We start from the raw sequence: 27,037 nt of genomic DNA on the forward strand, positions 1-27,037 counted from the left end.
TCGTGGAAGGCGATGTCTTTGCGGAGTTGGTGGCTGCTCGGCCTGGATCTTGGCTTTCGGACCAGGGGCTCGTGGCTGGGAGCGTCGTGGTGGGTGCTCACGTGCGGGAGTGGGTGCGCTGGCCTCCTGCGTGCGAGTTCCTGTGACGAGCCTTGGCACGACTGGCTGCTAGGAGTGGCGAGTCCAGCCCTTGCCTGCGGTGTCTACGGATCTAGGTGGTGGTGCTGGATTGGAGCTTGTCTTCCTCGACCGTGCAGGAGCTGGATGGTGGTCTACGTGCTCTCGGCAGTGCGAGGGGTCGGTGTTCCACGACGGGTTGATCATGACGGTGAGGTGCTGCGGCAGCGGCTGTGTGCCCTGCATCGACTGTTTGGCCAAATCCGATGGTAGGGGTGGGAGGTGTGCAACGTTTTGGATGAAAATCCTGCTCGTCTTCGACCAGAGCTGGCGATGGCAGCGCCTGTGGGTGTCGTTCCCTTCTTGAAGGCGTTGTCAAGGTGTGTCGGCATCTCCCCTTCTCGATAGGGTTGGAATCTTCGGGCGAAAGTTTTGGTCCGTTGCAGGATCGGCGATGGCGGCGTTTGGCGCCGTTACTCTGTTGAGAGCATCGTGGGTGGAGACTTGTCTTAATGGTCCTGTGATTTGGGTCTCCGATGCTTGCTGCTGGTTCGAGTTGATCTTCATAGGTGCTATGTACGCAGCTGCCGACGCTCTAAGACGATGGCTTTTTGGGATCCGACGGAGTCCCTCTATCCACTCGCCGACTCCTCTTAGGCATTCAAGGGTTGGCAGTGCGTTGGTAAAGTTTGGCCCACTGAAGTTGTTGCTCCTTGTGGCATTTGGCATTTGTTGTGACGCGGCTAGATGATTGGTTTAGGACAGGTCCTTTGTGTTGTGTTTGTATTTGCTACACTTGTTGTTCGCAGCAAGTTGTAGTGTCTTGTAATTCATCTTCTGCCTTCTATAAAAATATGATACGCGTAGGCGTACTCTTCAAAAAAAAATTCTAAGCACATCCAGATGTGCCCTAAATATTGCGCATCTAAGTCTTTTACGCTTTTAGATATTTTTTATTTTTTCTTTTATTTTAATTTAATAAAGTCATTTAGACATGCAATAATTAGGATGTGCCTAGACAAATCCGAAAAACGTTCACGGTTCCAACGTCGAGATAGAATGGTCTGTGTTGATTGAGATTTAACTTAATTCGTAGTCCGCGGGGAATTAGAAAATCCGTGTAGTGACTATACGCCCCATGGATTTCAAGCAATCCACATGCCGCTAAGAGCAGGTGAAATCCCTCGAATCGAAGGAAAAAGAGCAGGTGAAAAAACTTACCGTGTCAGCGAGCATGGCAGCGTGGGCGCGGCTGCAAGCGATGTCGTGCGCCCACAGCTCATTGGCCTCCGCCACCACAAGAGGCTCGGAGAACCGCGCGCCTGCCCCGGCCTTGGCGGCATTGCCGTTAAGCCATAGCCTTGGTGCCTCCCTGGCCGCGGCCTTCACCACCGCCATCTCCCTATCCGCCACCACCCGTTTCACCGGTGTCTGAGGCGACGGTTCGTTGATGAACTCCAGCGACGACTTCATCGACGACTCCGCGGAGTCGTCGGTCGAGCTCTCAACCATCTCGATGAGCGCAGCTTCGTGCGCGGACAGCCGCTCGCCCGTCGCCACCTCGACGATCTGCAGCCCGTCGACCTGCTGCTTCGGCTGCTGCCTCTGCGGCGGGAACGGTGCCCACGCCGAGTCCGTCGACGGCTGCTTGCCCGGGCCCGTCGGCGCAGTTCTCCGGTCGGACGTCGCCGGCGAATTAACGTTGCCGGTCTCGGTAAACGCAGGCGAAGGCGGTTGTGTCGACGTCACGCCGGATGCCACGGCGGGCGTGTTCTCCGGCGCAGGCGGGGAGCGCGGCGGGTGCGTCACCATCGACGGCGCCGGCGTGAGGGGTTGGCGGCGGGCGCTGGCCTTCCGCTCCTTCTTCTTGCTGCGGAAGCAGGAGCGGATGGATGGGAGCCGCGCCTTCCTGTGCTTCTTCTTCTTGTTCTCCGCGGCGCTGCCCATGGAATAGACGAAGAATGACGGCTCCTGGCCTTGCTGCTCGGTGCCGATGTCCGCCGATACCCTGGACGGCGCCGTCCGGTTCCGGCTGTGACTGTGGCTGCGGCTGCGGCTGCGTCCACGGCCCCGGCCGGGGCACCGGAATAGGGACCTCAGCGGGTTGAAGCAGCACGGCGTGGAGGGCTTGCCCCCGCCGCCGCCGCCAGCGCACTTGCAACACCCCGTGCGGCGGCGGGACGACGACCGGCCTCGAGGCGTCGTCGACATGTCTGGTAATTAGGATGTTATTAGGAACCGGCCGGAGATCGCACCTCTCTCCTCTCGGAGTTGTGCTTGTTCGTTGCGTTGTATAGGTTGGAGCCGGACTTTGTTACCTGCGCACGGCCATGCATGGAGGCATGGATTACGTGCAGTGCACTACGTACCTGCCTAGCTATGCAGCCATGATCGAGTCTGTTACATGATGCGTGGTGAGCTCGTTTGAGAGCGTGTCGCTTAATCGGCTGCACGATTTGTGATTAGTTCCGCTGATTACTCCGGGGAAGTCAAATTCAGACAATTTAGACCAGAGAAAACCTTGTTTGTTTTCTGTAAGCTTAGCTAGCTAGCTGTAAAACGTGCCTTACAATTTGGGCCGACGCTATAGTATTCACCCGGATTTTCTTGAAGTTATAAGAGATCCTATTAATAAGAACGATTTACTCAATTAGCCTAGAAATTTGCTATTTTACTTGCTAAATCTTCAAAGAAATCTGCTTGTGTGATTGAAGAGTTGGGATCCAAATATGATAATACTTGAATCTTTGCATTATGCTTAGCTAGGGGCGTAAAACTATAGCGCTTGTTGGGAGGCAACCCAATCTATTCCTTTGGTTTTCATGCTGTTTTGCAATAAATATATAAGGGAGTACCTAGAACTCATTTAGATGAGATATAATTTGGTCTCATTCACTTTAAATACAAGAACAGATACAACCCACGTTAGCACACACGCATCTTATAGCATCACATTCAATGGCTATAAAAGGTGAATGAGATCAAATTATATCTCATCTAGATGAGTTCTAGCAAAACTGAATATATAAAGATGCCTCTGATTAGATGTGTTTTTGTGTTTAATTAGTGTTTGTGCCAAACGAAGTCTTTGGGATCATGTTGGGTGATAGTTGATTTGATCTTGTTGAAAAACATAAACTTTTGTGCTTAGTAAAATAATTTTCATAAATGACAGAAACGTGCCTTTGCTCTGAATTTTTTACACAAGATTGATATACAAATTTCCCACGTTTTACTAATTTTTCAGCATTTTTAGAGTTACATATGTATACAAAGTTTCCTGATTACTACAGACTATTCCTTTTTTTGACAGGTTCTGTTTTCTTTGTGTTGTGTGCTTGTTTTGATGATTCTATGGTTTCCTTTGAAGAGTTTTTGGCATAGAAAAATTGAAATACAGTATATATAATGCAAAAATAAAATATGAATGGGTTTGCAACAGTACTTAGATTAGTGATTCGCTTTGTTATACTAACGGATCTCACGAAGGTTTTGTTGAGTTTTCAAGTTTTGGGTGAGATCTCGATGGATGAAGGAATAAGGAGTAAGAAGAGCCTAAGCTTGGCGATTCCCCATGGCATCCCAAACTATTATCTAAAAGAGAATCAAGCAACTAAGCTTGGGATGGAGTGGCATCCCCTCTTTCTTCTAACGACCATTGATATTTTACTTGAGCTATATTTTTATTTGTCACATATCATGAGTTTTGCTTGGAGTGTCTGGTATGATATAAGTCTTTGCTTGTTTTATTTTTTATTTTGAGTCATCTAATCCTTACTGGTAACACCCTTTTCAGAGGGCCAAAATTATGTTATGACTTGTTAGAATTGCTCTCTATGCTTCACTTAAATCTTTCTGAGCTTTGGAATTGCTCAAGTACTTCACTTATATCTTTTTTAGCACCGTGTGCTTTAGTATTTTTGAAGAAATGCTCTCATGCTTCACTTAGATTCATTTGAGAGTTAGTAAATGTTTTTTAGAAATTCTCTCTTGCTTCACTTAAATTATTTTGAGAGAAGAAAAATTTTATGCTCATGTTCTTCACTTAGATTTGTTTGAGCTACCAAAAGCAACATAGATAGATATTCAAGAGGGATATAATAAAAACTTTCATGAAGATCATTGGACAAAATAAACTTGATTCCTTGTAATAGTTTTGCGATATGTTGATATAATATGTGAGTCATGTTGATGTGTAATTATGCTTTAGTAAGAATATTGGTGTTAAGGTTTGTGATTCCCTATGCAAGTACGAAAGTCAATAGTTATGCAATGAAATTACATCCTACTTGTGGTGCATTATTCAGTGTTAGTTATGCTTAATGCTCAATTATGAGATTTTTCGTTTCTTGGTTGGATGTTTCTCAATCTTTTGCTAGCCTTCATTTGCACTAAGTATGATCACTACTTGTTCATCCAAAATCCTTAAACCAGTTTTGCCACATGAGTCCACTATACCTAGCTATATGTGGTATTCTTTTGCCGTTCTAAGCAAATTTGTATGTGCCATCTCTAATTTTCAAAATAAATGTCTCTTTTGTGTGCTCATACCGCTCATGAAACCGTAGGCGATGGCTGATATTTTCCATGCTAGATGAATTATTCTCAAGATGAGTGTTTATTCACTTGTCATTGCACGGGAGTACGGCGATGCCTAGTCCCAAAATGAAAAATGAATTTACTTTATGTTGTCAAATAATAAATTCCTTGGAAAGTGTTGGTATGGACGGCACCCGTGAATTCGGTTAGCCGTGGAATGTGAAAGTATGGTGAAAAAAAGAATAAACTATATTTTCTGTTTGGGAACCGCCTATGATATATCTAGTATGGAAAGTATTGGGCACTACTCAATCATTTTCGTTGACAGGAAAGGCATGCCACCCAAAATGTTTTATCTATACTTTTTTTGCTTTGAGCTCTAGCACCTCTACAACTTCCCTCTGCGAAGGGCCTTTATTTTACTTTATGCAATTTTTTTATTTGAGTCTTCATCTTCTCTTATAAAGCACCAACTAATGGGCACTATGATCGTACTTGAGCATTGGGTGTAGCTAATATGCGAGTGTGTTTCATGGATGGATCAATGATTGAGCATAAATGGGCTAGAGATAACTTGCTTTAGTGTTGATATTTTGAAAGACATGGTTGCTTGTTGATGTGCTTGAGTATTGAAATCTTCATGTCAAAACTAGACTATTTCTTTGAATCATATAAAATTTCAAATGTCCATGCTACAAAGAAAAGAATATGTGATGAACATGTTAGGCAGCATTTCACATCAAAAAAATCTGTTTTTATCATTTACCTACTCGAGGACGAGCAGGAACTAAGCTTGGGGACGCTGATACGTCTCCAACGTATCTATAATTTTTATCGTTTCATGCTGTTATATTATCATTCTTGGATGTTTTACAATCATTTTATAGCAACTTTATATCATTTTTGGGACTAACCTATTGACATAGTGCCCAGTGTCAGTTGCTGTTTTTTGCTTGATTTTTACTTCGCAGAAAATCAATATCAACCGGAATCCAAATGCAACAAAACTTTTTGGTGATTTTTTCTGGACCAGAGGACACACGATGGGCCAAGAAAGTACCTGAGGAGTGCTCCGAGAGGAGCACAACCCACCAAGGGGCGCCTGGGGGCCCAAGCGCGCCCAGGTGGGTTGTGCCCACCTCGGTGGCCTCCCGCACCGCCTCTTTGCTCTATAAATACCCCAATATTCCAGAAACCCTAGGGGAGTCGACGAAAATCAATTCCAGCCGCCGCAAGTTCTAGAAACCATAGATCCAATCTGGACACCATCACGAAGGGGTTCATCATCCTCATTGGTGCCTCTTCGATGATGCGTGAGTATTTCATTATAGACCTACGGGTCCGTAGTTAGTAGCTAGATGTATTCTTCTCTCTTTTGATTCTCAATACAATGGTCTCTTGGAGATCTACTTGATGTAACTCTTTTTGCGGTGTGTTTGTTGGGATCCGATGAACTTTGAGTTTATGATCAGATCTATGTTTTTATCCATTAAAGTTATTTGAGTCTCTTGATCTCTTATATGCATGATTACTTATAGCCTCATATTTCTTCTTCGAATATTTGGTTTAGTTAGGCCGACTAGATCAATTTTTCTTGCCATGGGAAGAGGTGCTTTGTGATGGGTTCGATCTTACGGTGCTTGATCCCAGTGACAGAAGGGGAACCGACACGTATGTATGGTTGCCATTAAGGATAACAAGATGAGGTCTATTTCTACATAAATAGATCTTGTCTACATCTTGTCATCGTTCTTATTGCATTACTCCGTTTTTCATGAACTTAATACACTAGATGCATGCTGGATAGCGGCCGATGTGTGTAGTAATAGTAGTAGATGCAGGCAGGAGTCGGTCTACTAATCTTGGACGTGATGCCTATATAATGATCATTGCCTGGATATCGTCATGATTATTTCAAGTTCTATCAATTGCCCATCAGTAATTTGTTTACCCATGTATGTTATTCTTCTCGCGAGAAGCCACTAGTGAAATCTACGGCCCTGGGTCTCTTCTTTATTATATTTGCCTTCGAGAACTATTTTTATTTGCCTTTTATTTTCCGATCTATTAATCCAAAAACATAAAAACACCTTCCTGCAATTTTATTTTATTTATTTTATCTCGCGTTCCCGCGAGATCTATTTATCCAATTGAAAGATCGTGGATGTCGCCTAGAGGGGGGGGTGAATAGGCGTTTTAAAATATTTACGGTTTAGGCTTGAACAAATGCGGAATAAACCTAACGGTTAATTTGTCAAGCACAAAACCTACAACAACTAGGCTCACCTATGTGCACCAATAACTTATGCTAAGCAAGATAAGCAACTATGTGATAGCAAGATATATGACAAGAACAATATGACTATCACAAAGTAAAGTGCATAAGTAAAGGGCTCGGGTAAGAGATAACCGAGGCACGCGGAGACGATGATGTATCCCGAAGTTCACACCCTTGCGGATGCTAATCTCCGTTTGGAGCGGTGTGGAGGCACAATGCTCCCTAAGAAGCCACTAGGGCCACCGTAATCTCCTCACGCCCTCGCACCATGCAAGAAGCCGTGATTCCACTAAGGGACCCTTGAGAGCGGTCACCGAAACCGTACAAATGGTGATCCTTGGGGGCGGTCACCGAACCCGTACACTTTGGCAACCCTTGGGGGCGATCACCGGTACCCGTCAAATTGCTCGGGGCGATCTCCACAACCTAATTTGAGACCACGACGCTTGCTCGGAGCTTTACACCACAATGATTGAGCTCCGAAAACCACCAACCGTCTAGGGCGCCCAAGCACCCAAGAGGAACAAGCTCAAGGGCACCAAGCACCCAAGAGTAATAAGCTTCTCAACTTGTAACTTACACGTATCACGTGGAGAACTCAAACCGATGCACCAAATGCAATGGCAAGGGCACACGGAGTGCCCAAGTCCTTCTCTCCCAAATCCCACCAAAGCAACTAATGTTAGGGAGGAAAATGAGAGGAAGAACGAAAGAAGAACACAAAAAACTCCAAGATCTAGATCCAAGGGGTTCCCCTCACTTAGAGGAGAAAGTGATTGGTGGAAACGTGGATCTAGATCTCCTCTCTCTTTTCCCTCAAGAACTTGCAAGAATCATTGGAGGGATTGAGAGTTAGCAAGCTCGAAGAAGGTCAACAATGGGGGGAGAACACGAGCTCAAAGGATTAGGTTCATTGGGGAAGAAGACCCCCTTTTATAGGACCTCCCAAATCCAACCGTTATGTGCTCAGGTCGTGCACAAGCGGTACTACCGCTTGGAGGAGCGGTACTACCGCTTAGCACGGCCAAAACAGCCCAAACGAGAGAGAAAACACGAGATTTTGGTCCGGGGCGGTACTACCGCTTAGGAGCCACGGTAGTACTGCTCTAGAGCGGTACTACCGCTCAGGAGCAGCGGTACTACCGCTCTGGAGCGGTAGTAAAAAATTACATCCGCTCTAGTCGCGGTAGTACCGCTGCAGCCTTTACTAAAACAGCCACAACTTTTGCAAACGGACTCCGAATTCAACGAAACCAAGTTTGTTGGAAAGCTAACGACATGGGCTAACACAATATTGATAGAAATATCAAGAATAAGCAAATGAGAAAAGTCCCATAAGAAAATGGTGAGAACCCTTCATCGGATAAGACCGGTAAAACCTCCAACACCGAAAACATCATAGAAGACGCATGCGAACTCCGTTTTCGATGAACTCAAGCTTGTCATCAAGATGACCATAAGCTCTAAGACTCAAAAAGATAACCAAACAAGAACCAAGAAACATGATGCAAGGATGCAATGATTTGAGCTCTTTACTAACGATACGATCAAGCTACCAACTTGAGAGCCCCCTTGATAGTACGGCAAACGATCCTATAACTCGGTCTCCCAACTACCACCACAAGACCGATAAAATAGAAAATCTATCAAGGGAAAACCTTTGCCTTGCACATGGTCCACTCGAGCTAGATGAAGACGATCTTGACTCCCTCAAGTTGGACCACCTTTCTTAATTGCGTTGCTCGATGAAGACTAGATGATTGCTCCCTCATAGTTCACTATGGGTGAGCCACTCTTCGGCACATCTTCACAAGTCCATTGACACCACAATGGATGGCAAGATTCAAGCACTTGATCTCTTCGTGATACTCCACTTGAACTTGCACACGGCAATCTTGATGACGATCACCACTTGATGTCATCCTTTCCATGGGTTGTATAATATCTTCTTCTTGACGCAAGCCCATGGATACGTACCTAACCCCACATACAACTCTCACATAGACCATGGGTTAGTACAAGAAGTGTAATGGACAATGCTTACCATACCATGGGATCACTTGATCCCTCTCGGTACATCTTCTACGCCTTGTGAGTTGATCAACTTGATTCACTCTTGACTTAGTCTTGATCACCCTTGAATCTTTGCAACTCTCTTCATTTGGATGATGTCTTGAAGGTAAATATGAATGATCACACAACCTTCTTCTTCAAGACATGCTTGCAATAAGCTCAGCACTCACATGACCAATCTTTGGATAATTCCTTAATAGCACCTTGGTCAACTAAAAAACTCCTTGAAACCAACACATGGACTTCAAGAAAAACCTATGGACAAATCCTTCAAATACAACTCAAGACAACCATTAGTCCATAGAGATTGTCATCAATTACCAAAACCAAACATGGGGGCACCGCATGTTCTTTCAATCTCCCCCATTTTGGTAATTGATGACAATCACTTTCATGAGAGTTTATATAAGGAATTATGCATCACCATGCAATGCAACAACTAATAGTGCATGCGAATGAGATGCAAATGCTAAGGAACAAAAACAAAGCAAGAAGAGATAACTCTTTAGACTTCTCCACAAAACTCTCTGAAACTTCTCCCCCATTGGCATCGATTGCCAAAATGGGCGAAAATCTAAGAAGGCCAATATAAAGAGTGTTCCTCCATAAATTGTGTATCTCTTAAAAATAGAGTGGAATGCAATACACATATCCAATGGTAAATACTTGGAGGAAGACAAACTATATTGAGACCCAAGATTGCAAAAGAATGATATGCCACAAAGACATAACAAAGAGAGAAACAAGCAATCGAGCAATCAAAAGATACCAATTGAAGCAAGCAATCAAATGATATCAATTGAACCAACTAGACCAAAGATCCTATGAGCCACAAGAATGAAGGATATTATGATATGAGCAAAGGAGTGTTCTAAATAAGCTAGAGAAGCTCCCCATGATTTGTGCACACATAAGAATATTTGTATTTGGATACAAAGTGCACAAAATAGGATCATAGCTCCCCCAAAATCAATAAAAACTTACATCCAGTGCAAGTGAGAATATAGGAAACAAAGCCTAGCGCTTGCAACAAGCACATGGTTGAGCAACAAGTAAAAGAGGCAACTTAAGAATAGGCTCAACCAAAATGATGTGTGTGAGTCAAGGCAATGCACTAGAGAAGACTAATGTACGGATGAGCATTACGCATCAAAATAGTCTTGAAAGAATGAGATACACGGTGCAAGGCATGTCATTCCCACACACAACTAGCAAACGGGTTCACAAGGTCACTAATAAGCATATAAAGAACCTATGCTTGTGACAACCCATGGTGAAGATAGAAGATGAAAGCCTCATCAAGACGAGGGATACCAAATAAGATGGCAAAAGCCTCGTAGAGATAAGCATGAAGAAAAAAAATCTTCACCACACACGAGTGCAACAAGATGCAACGATAGAGAACATGCACTCAAGGCAAAAGCTTTCACAGAGCCACCAAAGAAATAACATAAGAAAGACAGGGTGGACGTGAAAGAGAGGATATCAACTAGAGATGTAATTTCTCTCAAGTGTATAAGGTTCTAGGTAGACGAATTCATGACGATATATATCTACAAAGAAGGATGTACACTCGAAATAGTTACAACACGAAGGAACAAGATATCCACAAGGAAGTCATAAATATACTAATAAGATATTTGCTTGAAAGCATAGCACTTGGCTATATATGGTCTTATTGTATATAAACGAATTCCTACCACACAACCATCAAAGACATCACAACTAGCAACATGAGATCATTGTTGGGATGCTTTGAGAAAGGAAACAAGTATCACAAGATATGAAATGAATATCATGCCAAGATACAACCTACACAAGGTTGAATACAAGAAGGGAAAGCATGAATAGATACTTGTTACCGAGATATCATTGGAAGGATGTAGTAGATACCAATTGAAGGTAGATAGTAGTTCATTGATCATCCTAGCTTGACTCCAATATGCACATGGTGACAACACCTTCCTTGTGAGTGAGCCAAGCATCCAATGCATCTCCGAATGTTCCTAGAAGAACAACATAAACTAAATGGTACCCAAACTCATCGGGACCAAATAGTTAGAAACACCAATACATAGGACAAACTCCACATAAATATGTGCATATAGATATGAAAATGAATTTCATGCACATCTCATCCAAATTGAGAGTAGGTGGAGTTTCCCCTATATATTGAGTCAAAGAAAGAAAGCATGCCAAATGAAATACATGAAGTAAACATGCATGCTCAAGACTTTCAAAACCCGAAACCAAAAGACAAAGAAATGCCAAGTGAAAAGGATACCAAATGGAGAAATCATAACTTGGAAGATATTATTAAAGATACATCAAGGAATGAGATATCCATTGATACACACTAAATTAAAGATGTCAAACTCCCAAAGAGAGGATGGTTCCAAACATACCAAGCTCTCAACAAAGTTTCATGATGGCACAAAGTACCAAAAAGAAATGGCTTGCCTTCCACCAAAACACACTTGATAAGGATCACAAGAAGAGTGAAGAAAAAAAATAGCTCCCCCACGAGTTGTGCATTATATAGGATTTGTATTTGAATACAAAATGCACAAGGTGGGATCACTGCTTTCACTATATCTAGAAAACACTAGACAAGAACAAGAAATAAACAAGATCCACAAGTGGTATGGAAGACAACGGGAGTTGACACAAACCTTGGCAAGAGAAAAGGCAAGTAAAACAAAAGCCAATGTAAAGATGATCAATAAATTCTACCACACATAAATGACTACCAATTGTCGAAAGACAAGAAGTAGATGGAAAGAATTCCTGGTGGTAGATAGCAAGGATATCCAACATCATCTTCACACCACACACAAGCAAATTGCAACTTGTAGAGCTAACATGCCACCTAGGAACAAGATAATCTACAATATCAACATTAGGTGACAACATCTCAAATGTACACATTTTCTAGGCTAGTAATATCCATAGCATATTACTCCCCCATAATGTGATACCAATGAAGAAAACTTAACAAGAGGCAATAAGAGGATCCAACACGAGATAATCAATGGAATTTTTAGAATTTGAATTTCCCATGAGAGATATACCACCTAGCGACTAGATAATCTTGAAATGTCATTACTAGATGGTATTACTCATGTGCACACATTTATAGGATTGTGAGGTGCACAAAGCACACCACTCCCCCATAATGGATATTCCATTAATCTCTCGCAAGAGCCAACTAAGAAATAAACAAGATGCACTAAGGCTCAACGAACAACACACAAGTACATGATGTGCAAACCAACATACACAACGGTAATTTGGAGACACATCATATACAAACACATGCAAGGAACAAAACCAAAACATGCAAAGGGGCAAGTAACTTTCAATGTAAACAATTTAAGTACAAGTTACCGCAAGGAGACACATTGGATATAAGATATAAACTTGATGATTCAATTGACTTGGCTTGAGACAATAAGAGTGATGAAGTCCCCTTAATTCTTCATAATGTAGCCAAGTCTCCAATGCCCTCCAACAACACCTATTGATCAAGTTTGAGCTTGTTGGTCCCCAACCAAGTTGGGTCCTAAGAGGTTAGTCACAATAGGTTTGGCTACCCAAATGGTTCTTTGCTTGACACCACTTTGAGTATCAACAAACTTGGCAAACACATTGCCAACCTTATCCTTACCAAGAAAATAGATATCATCAATAATAATTGGGTTGGATAAGTTACCACTAGTGCATGAAGAAGCGACGTGACCTTTCTCACGACATAAGTAGCAACGTCTACTCTTCACTTTCTTCTCACTTGATTTCTCAATTTGAGAAGCATTAACTTGAGTCTTCTTGGGAAGAGGCCTTTCTTCAACTTGATGTTGAGCATGAGATTGAACTTGTGCCCTCTTCCCTTGTTGCTTGACACTAATGGCCTTCTTCTTCAATGGGCAAGATCTAACATGATGCCCTTCTACTTTGCACTTGAAGCAAACAATCTTGGTCGAATTCTTGACTTGTTCTTGGCCCTTCTTTTTGTTCATGTTGGACTTCTTCTTCTTATTGGAGTTGAATCCAAGTCCACCTTTGTCATTGGGGGATTTTTGCACACTCAAGATATTGTTGAGTGTGGATTTCCCTTCATGACACTTTTCCAAGTCTTTCTTCAAAGAAGTGACTTGGGCCTTGAGCTCTTTGATTTCCTCTACATGGTTAGTCTCAACACAAGTACTAGAGGAAGTATAAGCTTCATCGTTAGAGCAACAAGGCAAGGAAAGCAATTCATCACAAGATGTACCAACATTGTGAGTAGATGAATTACAAGGACTAGCACATGGCAATATACTATTTTGACTAGAAGTAGTGCTAGTATCCACATGAGGCTTACTAGATGTTACCTTAGCAATCATGGCCTCATGAGCTATCTTTAGCACACTATGGGATACTAGAAGATCATCATGAGAGCTTGAGAGCTTTTCATGACTTTCTTCCAATTTCCCATAATTGCAATATAGCACCTCAAGTTGAGCCCGTAGCTCAACATTCTCCTTCAAAATGGATGCTTCACAAGTAATAGAATTAGTAGCACAAGCATCATCATTAACAACAAGAGGAGAAGGCAACTTGGCAAGATCTTTTAAATAAGAAGCTTCAAGTTGAGCATGAGACTCGGTGAGTTTGATGAGCTCACCCTTGATGACCCTTGAGCCATTTTCGAGGTGCTCAAAATCCTCAAGGAGTCTAGCATGAGCAACTTCAAGCTTAGCATTTTTAGTTTCAAAAACATTGGCCACCTTAAGAGCTCTATCAGTAGATTCCTTCACTCTAGACAATTCTAGAGCAAAAGTCTCCTCAAGAGATTCCTTGGTGGTTTGTTCAAGTTCAAGAGCTTGAGAGAGGTCCACAATCTCATTAGCGTAATCACGCCCATGACCTTCCATTTTATCAATGGTGGCCTCATGCTCCTCTAGATGAGATTCCAACTCCTCAATGTATTTTTTGCCATCAATGGCAATGGACATTATTTCCATGAAGTTGGAACGAGCAATTTTATTTTTATGAAGAGCTTTAAAAATCATTTCCCCCTTAGTTTTTAAGGAGGCAACATTATCATTCTCTTCATTATTATCCTCATCATCATTAGCATCAACATCATCATCAAGAGACATATTGAGGTACAAAGTAGGAGATACCTTTGACGCCTTAGCCATAAGGCAAAAAGCAATAGATGATGATGTAGGATCCCTTGAGGCACCATTAAACACCACATCTTGTTCCATGGAGTGTTCGGTTTCCACTACATGTTAGTACAACAATTCGAGAAAATAGATGCATTTTTATCATGGCAACAAGACATAGCAAGCATATCATCATGAGATTTAGTCAAGCAATTTCTACATGATATGCAAGGACTATCAACACAAGCATGTGAAACATTTGGAGTGCTTGAAGTGTTAAAGCCCAAAGAAGGAGCATTGCAATAATATAGTGATGAAGGATCATCCACAATAAGCATACTATCATCATTGCAATGACCAACACTACTCACCATGTCATTACCTTGTGGCAAACCACATGTAGGTGAAGTAGAAGAAGTTGAGAAGACTATACGACCGGAGGTGGAGGGAGAACAAACATCCCCACAAATCTTGGACACACCATATTTATCTTGAAGCTTCGTCCACAACTCATGAGCATCTCGAAACGGCATGAGTTGAAATATAACTACATTGCTCAAAGCATCGAAAAGCACATTAGAAGCTTGAGCATTGAGATAAAAGTTTTTCTCATCCTCTAAAGATAATCTTTGGGGATCCTTTGGAGGAGAAAAACCCATATCTACAATTCGCTCTAAATTTGGGTCCATGACCCTAAAGAGATTAAGCATGCGAATTACCCAAACATCAAAATTTGTGCCATCGAAACTAAGAGTGTCAGAGAATCCTAATCCCCTAGTCGACATATTTACTCTCTAGGTGGTAAAGCCTAATAAAGAGAGACGAGGCTCTGATACCAATTGAAAGATCGTGGATGTCGCCTAGAGGGGGGGGGGTGAATAGGCGTTTTAAAATATTTACGGTTTAGGCTTGAACAAATGCGGAATAAACCTAACGGTTAATTTGTCAAGCACAAAACCTACAACAACTAGGCTCACCTATGTGCACCAACAACTTATGCTAAGCAAGATAAGCAACTATGTGATAGCAAGATATATGACAAGAACAATATGACTATCACAAAGTAAAGTGCATAAGTAAAGGGCTCGGGTAAGAGATAACCGAGGCATGCGGAGACGACGATGTATCCCGAAGTTCACACCCTTGCGGATGCTAATCTCCGTTTGGAGCGGTGTGGAGGCACAATGCTCCCTAAGAAGCCACTAGGGCCACCGTAATCTCCTCACGCCCTCGCACAATGCAAGATGCCGTGATTCCACTAAGGGACCCTTGAGGGCGGTCACCGAACCCATACAAATGGTGACCCTTGGGGGCGGTCACCGAACCCTTACACTTTGGCAACCCTTGGGGCGGTCACCGGTACCCGTCAAATTGCTCGGGGCGATCTCCACAACCTAATTGGAGACCCCGACGCTTGCTCGGAGCTTTACACCACAATGATTGAGCTCCGAACACCACCAACCGTCTAGGGCGCCCAAGCACCCAAGAGGAACAAGCTCAAGGGCACCAAGCACCCAAGAGTAATAAGCTTCTCAACTTGTAACTTCCACGTATCACGTGGAGAACTCAAACCGATGCACCAAATGCAATGGCAAGGGCACACGGAGTGCCCAAGTTCTTCTCTCCCAAATCCCACCAAAGCAACTAATGCTAGGGAGGAAAATGAGAGGAAGAACGAAAGAAGAACACGAAGAACTCCAAGATCTAGATCCAAGGGGTTCCCCTCACTTAGAGGAGAAAGTGATTGGTGGAAACATGGATCTAGATCTCCTCTCTCTTTTCCCTCAAGAACTAGCAAGAATCATTGGAGGGATTGAGAGTTAGCAAGCTCGAAGAAGGTCAACAATGGGGGAAGAACACGAGCTCAAAGGATTAGGTTCATTGGGGAAGAAGACCCCCTTTTATAGGACCTCCCGAATCCAACCGTTATGTGCTCAGGTCGTGCACAAGCGGTACTACCGCTTGGAGGAGCGGTACTACCGCTTAGCACGGCCAAAACAGCCCAAACGAGAGAGAAAACACGAGATTTTGGTCCGGGGCAGTACTACCGCTTAGGAGCCACGGTAGTACTGCTCTAGAGCGGTACTACCACTCAGGAGTAGCGGTACTACCGCTCTGGAGCGGTAGTAAAAAATTACATCCGCTCTAGTCGCGGCAGTACCGCTGCAGCCTTTACCAAAACAGCCACAACTTTTGCAAACGGACTCCGAATTCAACGAAACCAAGTTTGTTGGAAAGCTAACGACATGGGCTAACACAATATTGATAGAAATATCAAGAATAAGCAAATGAGAAAAGTCCCATAAGAAAATGGTGAGAACCCTTCATCGGATAAGACCGGTAAAACCTCCAACACCGGAAACATCATAGAAGACGCATGCGAACTCCATTTTCGATGAACTCAAGCTTGTCATCAAGATGACCATAAGCTCTAAGACTCAAAAAGATAACCAAACAAGAACCAAGAAACATGATGCAAGGATGCAATGATTTGAGCTCTTTACTAACGATACGATCAAGCTACCAACTTGAGAGCCCCCTTGATAGTACGGCAAACGATCCTATAACTCGGTCTCCCAACTACCACCACAAGACCGGTAAAATAGAAAATATATCAAGGGAAAACCTTTGCCTTGCACATGGTCCACTCGAGCTAGATGAAGACGATCTTGACTCCCTCAAGTTGGACCACCTTTCTTGATTGCGTTGGCTCGATGAAGACTAGATGATTGCTCCCCCATAGTTCACTATGGGTGAGCCACTCTTCGGCACATCTTCACAAGTCCATTGACACCACAATGGATGGCAAGATTCAAGCACTTGATCTCTTCGTGATGCTCCACTTGAACTTGCACACGGCAATCTTGATGACGATCACCACTTGATGTCATCCTTTCCATGGGTTGTATGATATCTTCCTGTTGACGCAAGCCCATGGATACGTACCTAACCCCACATACAACTCTCACATAGACCATGGGTTAGTACAAGAAGTGTAATGGACAATGCTTACCATACCATGGGATCACTTGATCCCTCTCGGTACATCTTCTACGCTTTGTGAGTTGATCAACTTGATTCACTCTTGACTTAGTCTTGATCACCCTTGAATCTTTGCAACTCTCTTCATTTGGATGATGTCTTGAAGGTAAACATGAATGATCACACAACCTTCTTCTTCAAGACATGCTTGCAATAAGCTCAACACTCGGATGACCAATCTTTGGATAATTCCTTAATAGCACCTTGGTCAACTAAAAAACTCCTTGAAACCAACACATGGACTTCAAGAAAAACCTATGGACAAATCCTTCAAATACAACTCAAGACAATCATTAGTCCATAGAGATTGTTATCAATTACCAAAACCAAACATGGGGCACCGCATGTCTTTCACCAATCTACTACAGTTTTATCTATCATTTACCCGTGAGGGATTGACAACCCCTCTCTTACGTCGGGTTGCAAGTATTTGTACTTTGTGTGCAGGAGTTGTTTACGTGATGTTGCGTGATTCTCCTACTGGTTCAATAATCTTGGTCTCATCACTGAGGGAAATACCTACCGTAGTTGTGCTGCATCATCCCTTCCTCTTTGGAGAAATAACGACGTAGTTCAAGCCGCATCAGCTCTCTGCTGGTTTCCCGATTTGAGAATTTATAGAGCTGGAATTAGGTCAAACGGAGGAATGAGTGGACCACAAGTTACATGGGCGCGCCTACCGCCTGGGCTCGTCCATGTGACTTGTGGCCTACTCTTTCGCCTTCTGGCCTCCTCCCGAAGCTTTTAGGGTATCTTATGTCTAGAAAAAATGCGTCAAAAAGTTTCGTGGCTGTTGGACTTTGTTTGGTACTGATTTTCTAGAAAAGCAAAAACAGGCAAAAAACAACAACTCGCACTTGGCACTAATTTAATTGGTTAGTCCCAAAAAATGATATTACATTGCATATAAAACATTTAAGACTGATACTATAATAACATGGAACAATCCAAAATTATAGATACGTTGGAGACTATCTATGTATACCTAAAATGTACCAATATATGTGAACAATATAGACACGTGTTGAAGAAAAACAAAGAAAATCGGTGAAAACCATATAAATGAAAGAAAAAACACCTAAGAAATGAAGGAAACAAAAATCAGGAAGAAAACCATGAAAATCCACGAGGAAACAACGAAAAAAGGAAAACAAAAAACACCAAAAAAACTAATAAAACTAAGAAAGGAAAAATAATAAAAAAACATAATAGAAAGTACAAAATATAAACAAAGAAATAAACTAAAGAAAAATCGAAGAAAAACGAGGAAAGGGAAAAGAAAAGAAAAGATAACCTGCAGATAGTTAACGGTGAAAAAACTCATGAATAAACAATAAAAATCCGGAAGAAAAACAAAAAGAAACTCCCCAAAGTCTACACCTAGCGGTCGAAACACGAACGAACGAAACCCGAAAGCAAAGGGTGAACAGAATGAAAACCTAACAAAACGGACTGGTCAAATAAGAAAGATGTCGGAAACACTAATTGAGGAGTACTCCTTCCTAATCACTTCCACCTTCTAAGGTTGCGATAGGTGGAGTCGCAACCTGAGAGTTTTCCCTTTTTTCGTACATCTTTTTATTAAAAGTATTTTATCTCTTAAACCATGTGTCCAAATCTCAAACCGTTTTCATCGTTGAATTTCTCTCGTCAAGATCAAACTAGATCACATGTTGATAGGTTTGAATGGAAAAAAAATTACGAAAAAACCAGACGAAAAAGCAACACCGGGAGCACATTTTTTTCATTTTCGAAAGCCGCTTCCGAGAGGCATGGCCATGCCTCTCGCGGAAGGAAAGAAATGAAAACACGTTTTTCCCGTTTTCGAGATGCACGGCCTCTTGCGGAAGCAAAAAAACCGGTGGAAAACTAAAAAGTTGTGCCTCTCGCATTTTTTTATTTTTTTATCGAAAAGCTAAGAAAGACCGGTGAAAAATCAAAAAGTCAAAAGAATTTATCTAGAAAGCAGAAAACGCGTGTAAAACAAAAAAAACAGAGATAGCGCCTAGAGCGTGACATGTGACGGCGCTTTAGAGCATGACGCACTCTCAGCCCATCACAAGTGACCCTTAGGTAACCTTATGTAGGAGTGCTTCTCAATTACTCCCTCCGTTCCTAAATATTTATCTTTTTAAAGATTTTAAATGAACTATCACATACAGATGTATATAGACATATTTTAGAATTTAGATTCACTTATTTTGTTTCGTATATAGTCACTTGTGAAAATACAAATATTTACAAACGGAGGGAGTAATTGCTTTTGAGCCACCGTTCCGACCAAGTCGTGGAACATACAGACGCATCCACGCGTCTCCGGAGCCCAGCCCAGCCCATCTCATCCAAAAACCAGGCACCGAGTGTCGACAGTGGCGGCCTGCCGCAACTGAGGGCGTGTCGGCAGCGCGCGATGTGCCGCCGATTATTACCTTTAAACAAGTCCAGCCTCTGGTCTCTAGACGCAAAGAATCCAGATCCCTGGTCCTTATCCAGAAGAAGGCGAGGCCCGCATGTCAGCCTTCCACGCTGCAAACCCCGGCGCCACGCGACCTGGCGAAAACCACGGGCAGCAGCTCCGGTTCCACCAAAGAGCCGCGGAATGGAGCCCCCAAACGGCGAGCCATCCTCACGGCCACCGTGCAACATATAATCCTTCGTGCAGTCCAACAAAACAACATCAAGAAAGTGTACCCATCGACGCACAAAGCATACACGAGGGTGAAGAAGAGATGGATCCAGCCGAGGGCCGAAGGATACTGGTGGCCGTGGACGAGGGCGACGAGAGCGTCCACGCGCTGCGATGGTGCCTCACCAACTTCGCCACGCGCGGCGACGGCGAGCTTGCCCCCCCGGACACCAGCGTCCTGCTCCACGTCCGGCCCACGCCGCCCACCTACTCCGTGCTCGACGCCTCCGGTACGTACGTTTTCTCTCTTCACGAAGCGATCCTACGCTCATCCCGGCGTCAGGAACTAACCGGCCTGCACCGTAAGCCTCGCTAGGCTATCTGTTTGCCAATGAGGCGACCGCCGCGATCGACGGGTACAGCCGGGCGGTGGCGGATGCGGTGGTGGACAAGGCGCAGAAGCTCTGCGCGCTCCACAGCAAAGAGAACGCCGCGGTGAAGGTGAAGGTGGATGTGAAGGTGGCGGTTGGGGACGCCCGGAGCGTCATCTGCGACATGGTGGACAAGCTCGGAGACGACGTGCTGGTGATGGGGAGCCATGTATGGCTTTCTCAAGAGGTAATTCTTTCTGACTTCTGTACTGTGCCACACGCTGCACTCCAGCCTGCAGTGAGACCAGCGGGATTGCTGAACTGATAATTACTTTTAGCTATTCTAATGTGCACTCCACTTCAGGCTTCTGTCAAACTAGTGCTCGTGTGACCGAGGATTCTCGTTGGTTTTGCAGGGCTCTCCTCGGGAGTGTCAGCGATTACTGCGTCAGGAACGCCAACTGCCCCGTTCTCATCGTCAAGTCGAAATAACAGGACGAACTGTTCTTGGGAGATTAGCAGTGATGCCCGTACTTGCATTTGCTGTTTGGCATTAAATTTCTTTCTACTAGTACTACTCTAGTGTGCTTGGCATTAAATATACAACGTAGTTGTCATAGTGCTTAATAAAGTTGCCATGCGGCAATTTTAGTTTGTAGAGCATGACAATTTAAGTATTTTGATGATGACAACTCAAGTACTTTGACCATGAAAATTATTTTTTATAAACCATGACAATTTTAAGTGCATGGATCACGACAATTTTAGTTTATGGTTCATGGCAAGTCTAATTTCTTAATTTCCTGTTTTATATTATGTAAAAATTTACCTTCAAATGTATAAGAAAATAGCTGAAACATATCATGACAACTTCAGTGTAAATACCATGGTAATTCATGTGCAATAGACATGACAACTTTTAACTAAAATATCATCAAAATACATTGATATGATATCTAGTTTCGAAGATCTCGTCGCGAGAGATTTAATGGTGAAAACGGATCTTCAATCAGATTTTTCATTTAAGAGATAAAACATTAAAAAAAATGAAAATCCAAAAATATTTTCACATGCATGCCGTGACGTGGCGCAGTCTGTGTGTTATAGGGCGTGTGGGCGGGTTTGTCTCCCACCACACGTATGGGCGTTAGCGTTGTCCATTACAAAAATCGGGCAAAAACCAAAGTAGACATACCACAACGAACTACTTACACGGTATGAAATTCCACGTCCGCACGGGTGACCCACCAAATGCACTACTTAACACGGCATGAAACTCCACGTCCGCGCAAGCGGCCCACGAAACGGTCTCAACACATATAACCCTTAAACGCGACAGTGAAGCGTGCAAGAAGACAACATTCATAAAAAGTAACATGGCAGTGGAGCCTGAGTTGTAGCTGCCCACGGTGGCCGGTGGAGGGCTCGACAACCCTTTTACGGAAGGCGGCCGTGCTGGCCTCCCCGGCGGAGAAGGCGTCGAGGCTAATGGCTTCAACGGTATTTTCTTTTGTAGCTACTGGGACATAATCAAGGAAGAGATCGTGGATGTTTTTCATCAATTTCATAGTTTGTCGGGAGCAAACTTTGCTGGGATCAACTCGGTCCTTGTCGCGCTGCTGCCAAAAAAGGATGGTGCCGAAGCAATGGGGGATTTCAGGACTGATCGCTAAGGTTCTTCATGTGTCTGTCAGAGAAAGTTGGCTTGCTCATCTCGCCGGCGCAGAGCGCGTTTATGAAGACAAAGTGCCTAAATGATAATTTCCTGTACATCCAAAACCTCGTCTATTCCCTCCACCACAAGAGAAAACCAGCACTTCTAATCAAGTTAGATGTTACAAGGGCCTTCAATTTTGTATCTTGGGAGTTGATCCTTGAGTTTCTTCGCGAGATGGGGTTCAGTGCACGCTGGCGAGACTGGATTGCTTTGCTTCTGTCATCCACATCATCGTATTTCTTGGTTAATGGGGCACCAAGAGTTTCAGTTAGACATCGCCGCGGGCTCAGGCAAGGTGACCCCCTGTCGCCGCTGCTATTCATCCTCGCAACTGACGCTCTGCACCGTCTGATCGCCAAAGTTATCGAGGATGAGATACTAGCTCCACTGCCAGGGCGAGAGGTCAAGCTGCGTGTTAGTTTTTACGCTGATGACGTAGTGATTTTTGCAAACCTTGGCCGAAAAGATTAACACTACACTCTTTGAGGCAATACCACAAGCACCTGGTGCACTCGAGAGCCGTGTGCGAGTGGGTCGCCTGCTCGGGAAGGTGTCGACAAGGCCATCGGGACCGCGCCGGTGCTGCGCACGGGAAGCTGGGAGCCGGGGAGATCCGGCAAGGGAGTAGGGAGGAAGGGGAGGAAGCTCGGCGATGTCGACATCCGTGAGGCTGTCGACGACGTTGGTTGAGAAGGTGCACGACGTGACAGTAGCAATGGGGTATCAGACGACTGTTGGAGGTCGATGGGGAGGCTCCGGCTGACAGCCGTCCTCCTGGGACCCTTTCGGTCGGCCAGCAGGGATCTGGCGATATGGTCTCTGCATCCATGGAGGCCACCAAGTAGAGGAGGACGACAATGATGGGCCACTCCCTTGACCTCTCGGCGTGTGGCGCCCTCATATGTAGGGGCAGCGACCGGAGCAGCCATTGGCTGATGCACTGTAAAGTTCTCCGTCGTGAGCGCACAACGGGCCTGTGGCCTCTCATCACACAAGGCGTTAGCGCTAATTATGCAGCGTGGGATCCCTTGTTGCTACTCTTGCGAACGTGGGAATGACGGAGTTTTTGTCCGCCCAGAAAAAAAATGCTAAACGAAGTTTCTGATGTGGGTTACTGTAATATCGACGGTTAGATGAAATTATGTGATCTGATAAGGAGGTTGTAATTCTTCTGTGTTGTTATGTGTAGGCTAGATTGGGTGCACTTAGCGATGAATATGTTTGCTTGTTTAATAGTAGTATAGATGAATGGACTGGGACTGGCCTTTTTTGGGTATGTAGCCACGCTGGCTAGTCATTGAGGAATGGGTAGGAGCGACCATGTTGGGGAGCCACATTCGTTCGCTCGATCGAGCCATCCAAGTGAACTATTCGCTGAGTGTGCGAACCTTAAAATCTATCTATTTCCCAACTGTTGTGCGCTACATTCAGAGTTGGGTAATCACCCATTCCAGGTGTGGAGGGTGATTCATGTCGGCCTCCCGGTGCTCAAGCAGGGCCACACACGGAGCATCGGGAATGGGGAATCGATTAAGGTTTGGAGTAACTGGTTACCTAGGAATAATATGTGTCGGACCCTTTTCCCAGTCTCGGCAAATCCACTAGAATTTGTTTCAGAGCTAATTGATAAACATTCTCATACATGGAACTATGATGCAGTCAATCCGCACTTGTGTCCGATGGACGCGCAAGCTATTCTGAATATTCCGCTGAGCACGGCCTTGAGTGATGACTGCTGGCTTGGCATTATGAAAGGTTCGGGACTTTTTAGTTCGATCCGCCTACCACATGCTTGCTAACACAAAAAGAAGAAGGGGTGATTGGTTGGATGCTAGACCGAGCAGCTCAGACATGGGGAAGTCGCAGCAACAATAGACAAAGCTATGGTCAACCAAGGTGCCGGCCAAATTAAGTGAGATCATTCGCGTGGAGTTTGGCAAAAAACAGTATACCTACCGACGAAACTCTGAAGAGGAGGCATATTTCTGAAGATGATTTATGTGCGATTTGTAATGCTTCAGTCGACTCTTGGCATCATGTGCTAGTTAAGTGTCAGATGTCTAAGTGTGTGTGGGCACTGATGGAAGAGGAGCTTGTTGAACATGTTATTGCATGCACTTCTTCGGATGCGGAATTGTGGTTGGCACATCCACAGGACACTATGAGTGAGCAAGATTTTGTTGAAGTCCTTGTTACACTATGGGCAATTTGATGGATGCAATGAAAAGTGAAGCACGGACAAATCTAATAGAGCCCATTGTCCACCAGAACTTTTCTTAAGAGTTTCCTAGAAGGTTTAGCGCTTGCTCCAGACAGCAAAAGGGTTATTGTGGCTAGTCCAAACCCAAGAGTGCTAAGATGGATAAAATCACTAATTGGAGGAACAAAGATAAATGTGGATGTTGCCGTATCTCGCCATGGCGAATGAGTTTTTTTTTCTGTGATGCAACCTGCCATGATGCTAATGGAAGATATATGGTGCTTCACTCACTTGTTTTCAGGGGCTGGTAGACCTGGAGATTTTAGAAGCTCACGCATGCTGTGAAGCTCTCTCCCTTGCAGGCAATCTTTACATTCAAAGGGTCAGGATAGCTCTTTCGAGTTCCTTCCTTGTCTTCGTCAAGCTGTCATTTTCTTCCTCGCCTATCTCAAGCACCGCCGCCGCGCTTCTAACCTAGCCTCTACCTCCCGAGGCCGCCACCGCCGCTCTTCTTCCCGGCCCATGGCGACTACCTCGACACCGGCCATCCCGACTCGACATCGACCACGGCGTCCCTCGCCCGGCTACCTCGATCACGGCTACACCACCCTATACTCTCGGTTACCTCGACATCAGCACAAAGGGCTATCACCTTGCTTGAGCAACCTTGTCGGTTTCCACTCCAGCCACGACTTCTGCGATGCATCGACTGTTATGACTGTTTGGGGATGTCCGTCGGCTTACCTTCTGATTCTTCTCCCATCTCACCAACTACGTCGCTACCGTTGTGACTGCGGGGGACGTTGAGTATCGTGATTAGATTGGAAACATAGTATAGACTAGGAAATATTGTAGCTTGCCTTGTACTCCAAAAAGATCATGTACTCCTATATATATGCCCATGAGGCTCAAGCAATAATCAATGATTCCATAAATCCCTCTGTATCCCTTCTAACACCTCTCTTTTCTCTCTAACAGGGAGGTTTGAGGGTCGGTGTTGGAGATGCCCTAAGAGCATCTCTAACAGACTCCTTAAATCGCGGACTTGTAAAGTGAGTTTATAGTTCGCGGAATGCCTTGGATGCGGGCCAAAAACAACCGCGGCAGAACAAAAAGCGAAAATTAAACTATAAATTTTGAAATCAAAACTTCACGACAGAAATCGAACAACTTCAGTAGAACTAGTAGCGTTCATAGTTCTTGATCATCATACATATTTCATACATAATCTATTTGTACAAAATAGATCAGAGGAGCGGCGGCCATCGTAAACCCTACTGCCAAAATTTGGCTCACCGGAGCCATCCGGGTGCGGCGGTAACGATGCAGCGGTGGAGGAGCTCAGTGGTCGGAGTAGGAGGAGATAAGGTCAGCGTACATGTCATCCTGCTCCTTGGCTTCGCGGCGCCATGCGTCCAAGTTCTTGTCGAAGTCCTGCGCCTTCAAGAGCCCCTACTCGAGGAGGACTGCGTCGCGGTCGGCTATTTGTCGACGGCGCTGCTCTGCCTCCTCCTCCTCCTGCGCACTGCGCGAGACGATGGCCCGCTCGAAGATGTCTGCCTCCGCCGAGGGGTGAAAATCCTCCGGCCCGATAATGCCACCGCCCGGCCACACCGGATCCGCCTCGAGCTTCCACTTCACCACGCGAAGCGGCGGGAGCTCCTCCGGCTCCCTTTTCACCGGCATGAGGAGCGACGTACGGGAGCTCGAATCCCTGACGGAGCTGCCCGCGGCGGAGGAGCTGCCACGCCAGAGGATAGACGCGCCTTCATGTGGTCGTACTCCTCTGTCTCAGGGCGGAGGAGCGACGGCGGCGCCTCTAGGCCGCGGTTCGTGTACTTTCGGGTGACTCGTTTCCTCGCGCCGTTGGCTTTGACGCAGTGCTGCCGCTCGGGGTCGTCGTTGCCGCCGGAGCGGCGGCCCGAGCTCCACACCCGCGCCACATGGTGGCTGCGGCGGCGGATTCGAGTCACCGGCGGCGAGGAATCGAGAGAGGAGAGGGGAGACGGGGATTGCGGCTGCGCGCGGATAGGGTTCCGACCCGTATTCTAGCTGCAAACCTGTAGATTTATGGGCCGGACGACTATACGGGCTCTGGTCTGGCCCAAAATAGGGGCCAAATCCATATAGTCGCCGGATTTTTACAGTTTGCGTGTTTTTAAGGCGTCTGTTAGAGATGCTCTAACTCTACATACCGCATGGATTGTGAGGTTTAGTTCATTTGGTCAAACTGACGTCCCACTCCCACGTAGAGTAGAGTAGAGACGTACAATGCTTAATCAAACAAAAGTGGCATGGCACATGAATCACGCCATATATTGCAAACGGAATACTTATACTAGCAAGCAATCACGACCTAAACACTAACCACCTGTTTTGTTGCAAGGTTACAACTAAGGAAACCCAGTGTTGGCATGAGATAACTAATGCAAGCAGATCTTTCTTTAGATTTTTTCCCCTTCTGATCATATGAATGCAATGCAAAGCCATATATAGTAGAGTACATCTAGAATATGTGTGCATGACCCTTCAACTGATGCGTGCAAAGCAACAGAATCGCTTGAGCAAGAAGCGAAGTGTCCTTTTCAAACAGGGGAGAGTTGGGTTCCGGACCAACCAGGGCGCCGGTTGGTCGAACTGGATTATTAGGCTGGTCACAATGGGGAGGAACTTAGGAGTAACATCACACACTCCAATACAACTTTGCTTATGTGGCACATATTTAATGAATAGAGAGGTGCTTGTGGTAACTAGCTAAGTTACCGGAACATCACACATTTCAAGAAACAATGAGTCTATAACCTAATAAATACATCGTTGCATGACACTACATAGATGTTCCTACCCACTATGGAGGTAGTAACATAGTCTAGGGAAGTGTGTAAGTTACTAGCTTATGTTCTTGCCCATTGTGACCAGCCTTA

The 27,037-nt window shown here is 44.7% G+C and overlaps 1 protein-coding gene and 1 pseudogene across 1 annotated transcript; one reads left to right on the plus strand and one right to left on the minus strand.

Annotated features, from left to right (window-relative positions):
- Positions 1-1,281: 1,281 nt before the first annotated feature.
- On the minus strand, positions 1,282-2,407 carry LOC119292702 (serine/arginine repetitive matrix protein 2-like). Its single transcript, XM_037571438.1, has one exon. It carries the CDS (start codon positions 2,326-2,328, stop codon positions 1,282-1,284), a length of 1,047 nt encoding a protein of 348 aa, XP_037427335.1. The 5' UTR covers positions 2,329-2,407.
- Positions 2,408-19,765: 17,358 nt separating this feature from the next.
- On the plus strand, positions 19,766-20,952 carry LOC119293680 (annotated as a pseudogene).
- The last annotated feature ends 6,085 nt before the right edge of the window (positions 20,953-27,037 follow it).

The sequence above is a fragment of the Triticum dicoccoides genome, chromosome 4B (genome assembly GCF_002162155.2).
Source record: "Triticum dicoccoides isolate Atlit2015 ecotype Zavitan chromosome 4B, WEW_v2.0, whole genome shotgun sequence".
Taxonomy (NCBI): domain Eukaryota; kingdom Viridiplantae; phylum Streptophyta; class Magnoliopsida; order Poales; family Poaceae; genus Triticum; species Triticum dicoccoides.

Bases quoted from the DNA above. Each gene is read 5' to 3' on its own strand.
- LOC119292702 (XM_037571438.1), bottom strand. From the start codon at position 2,328: ATGTCGACGACGCCTCGAGGCCGGTCGTCGTCCCGCCGCCGCACGGGG.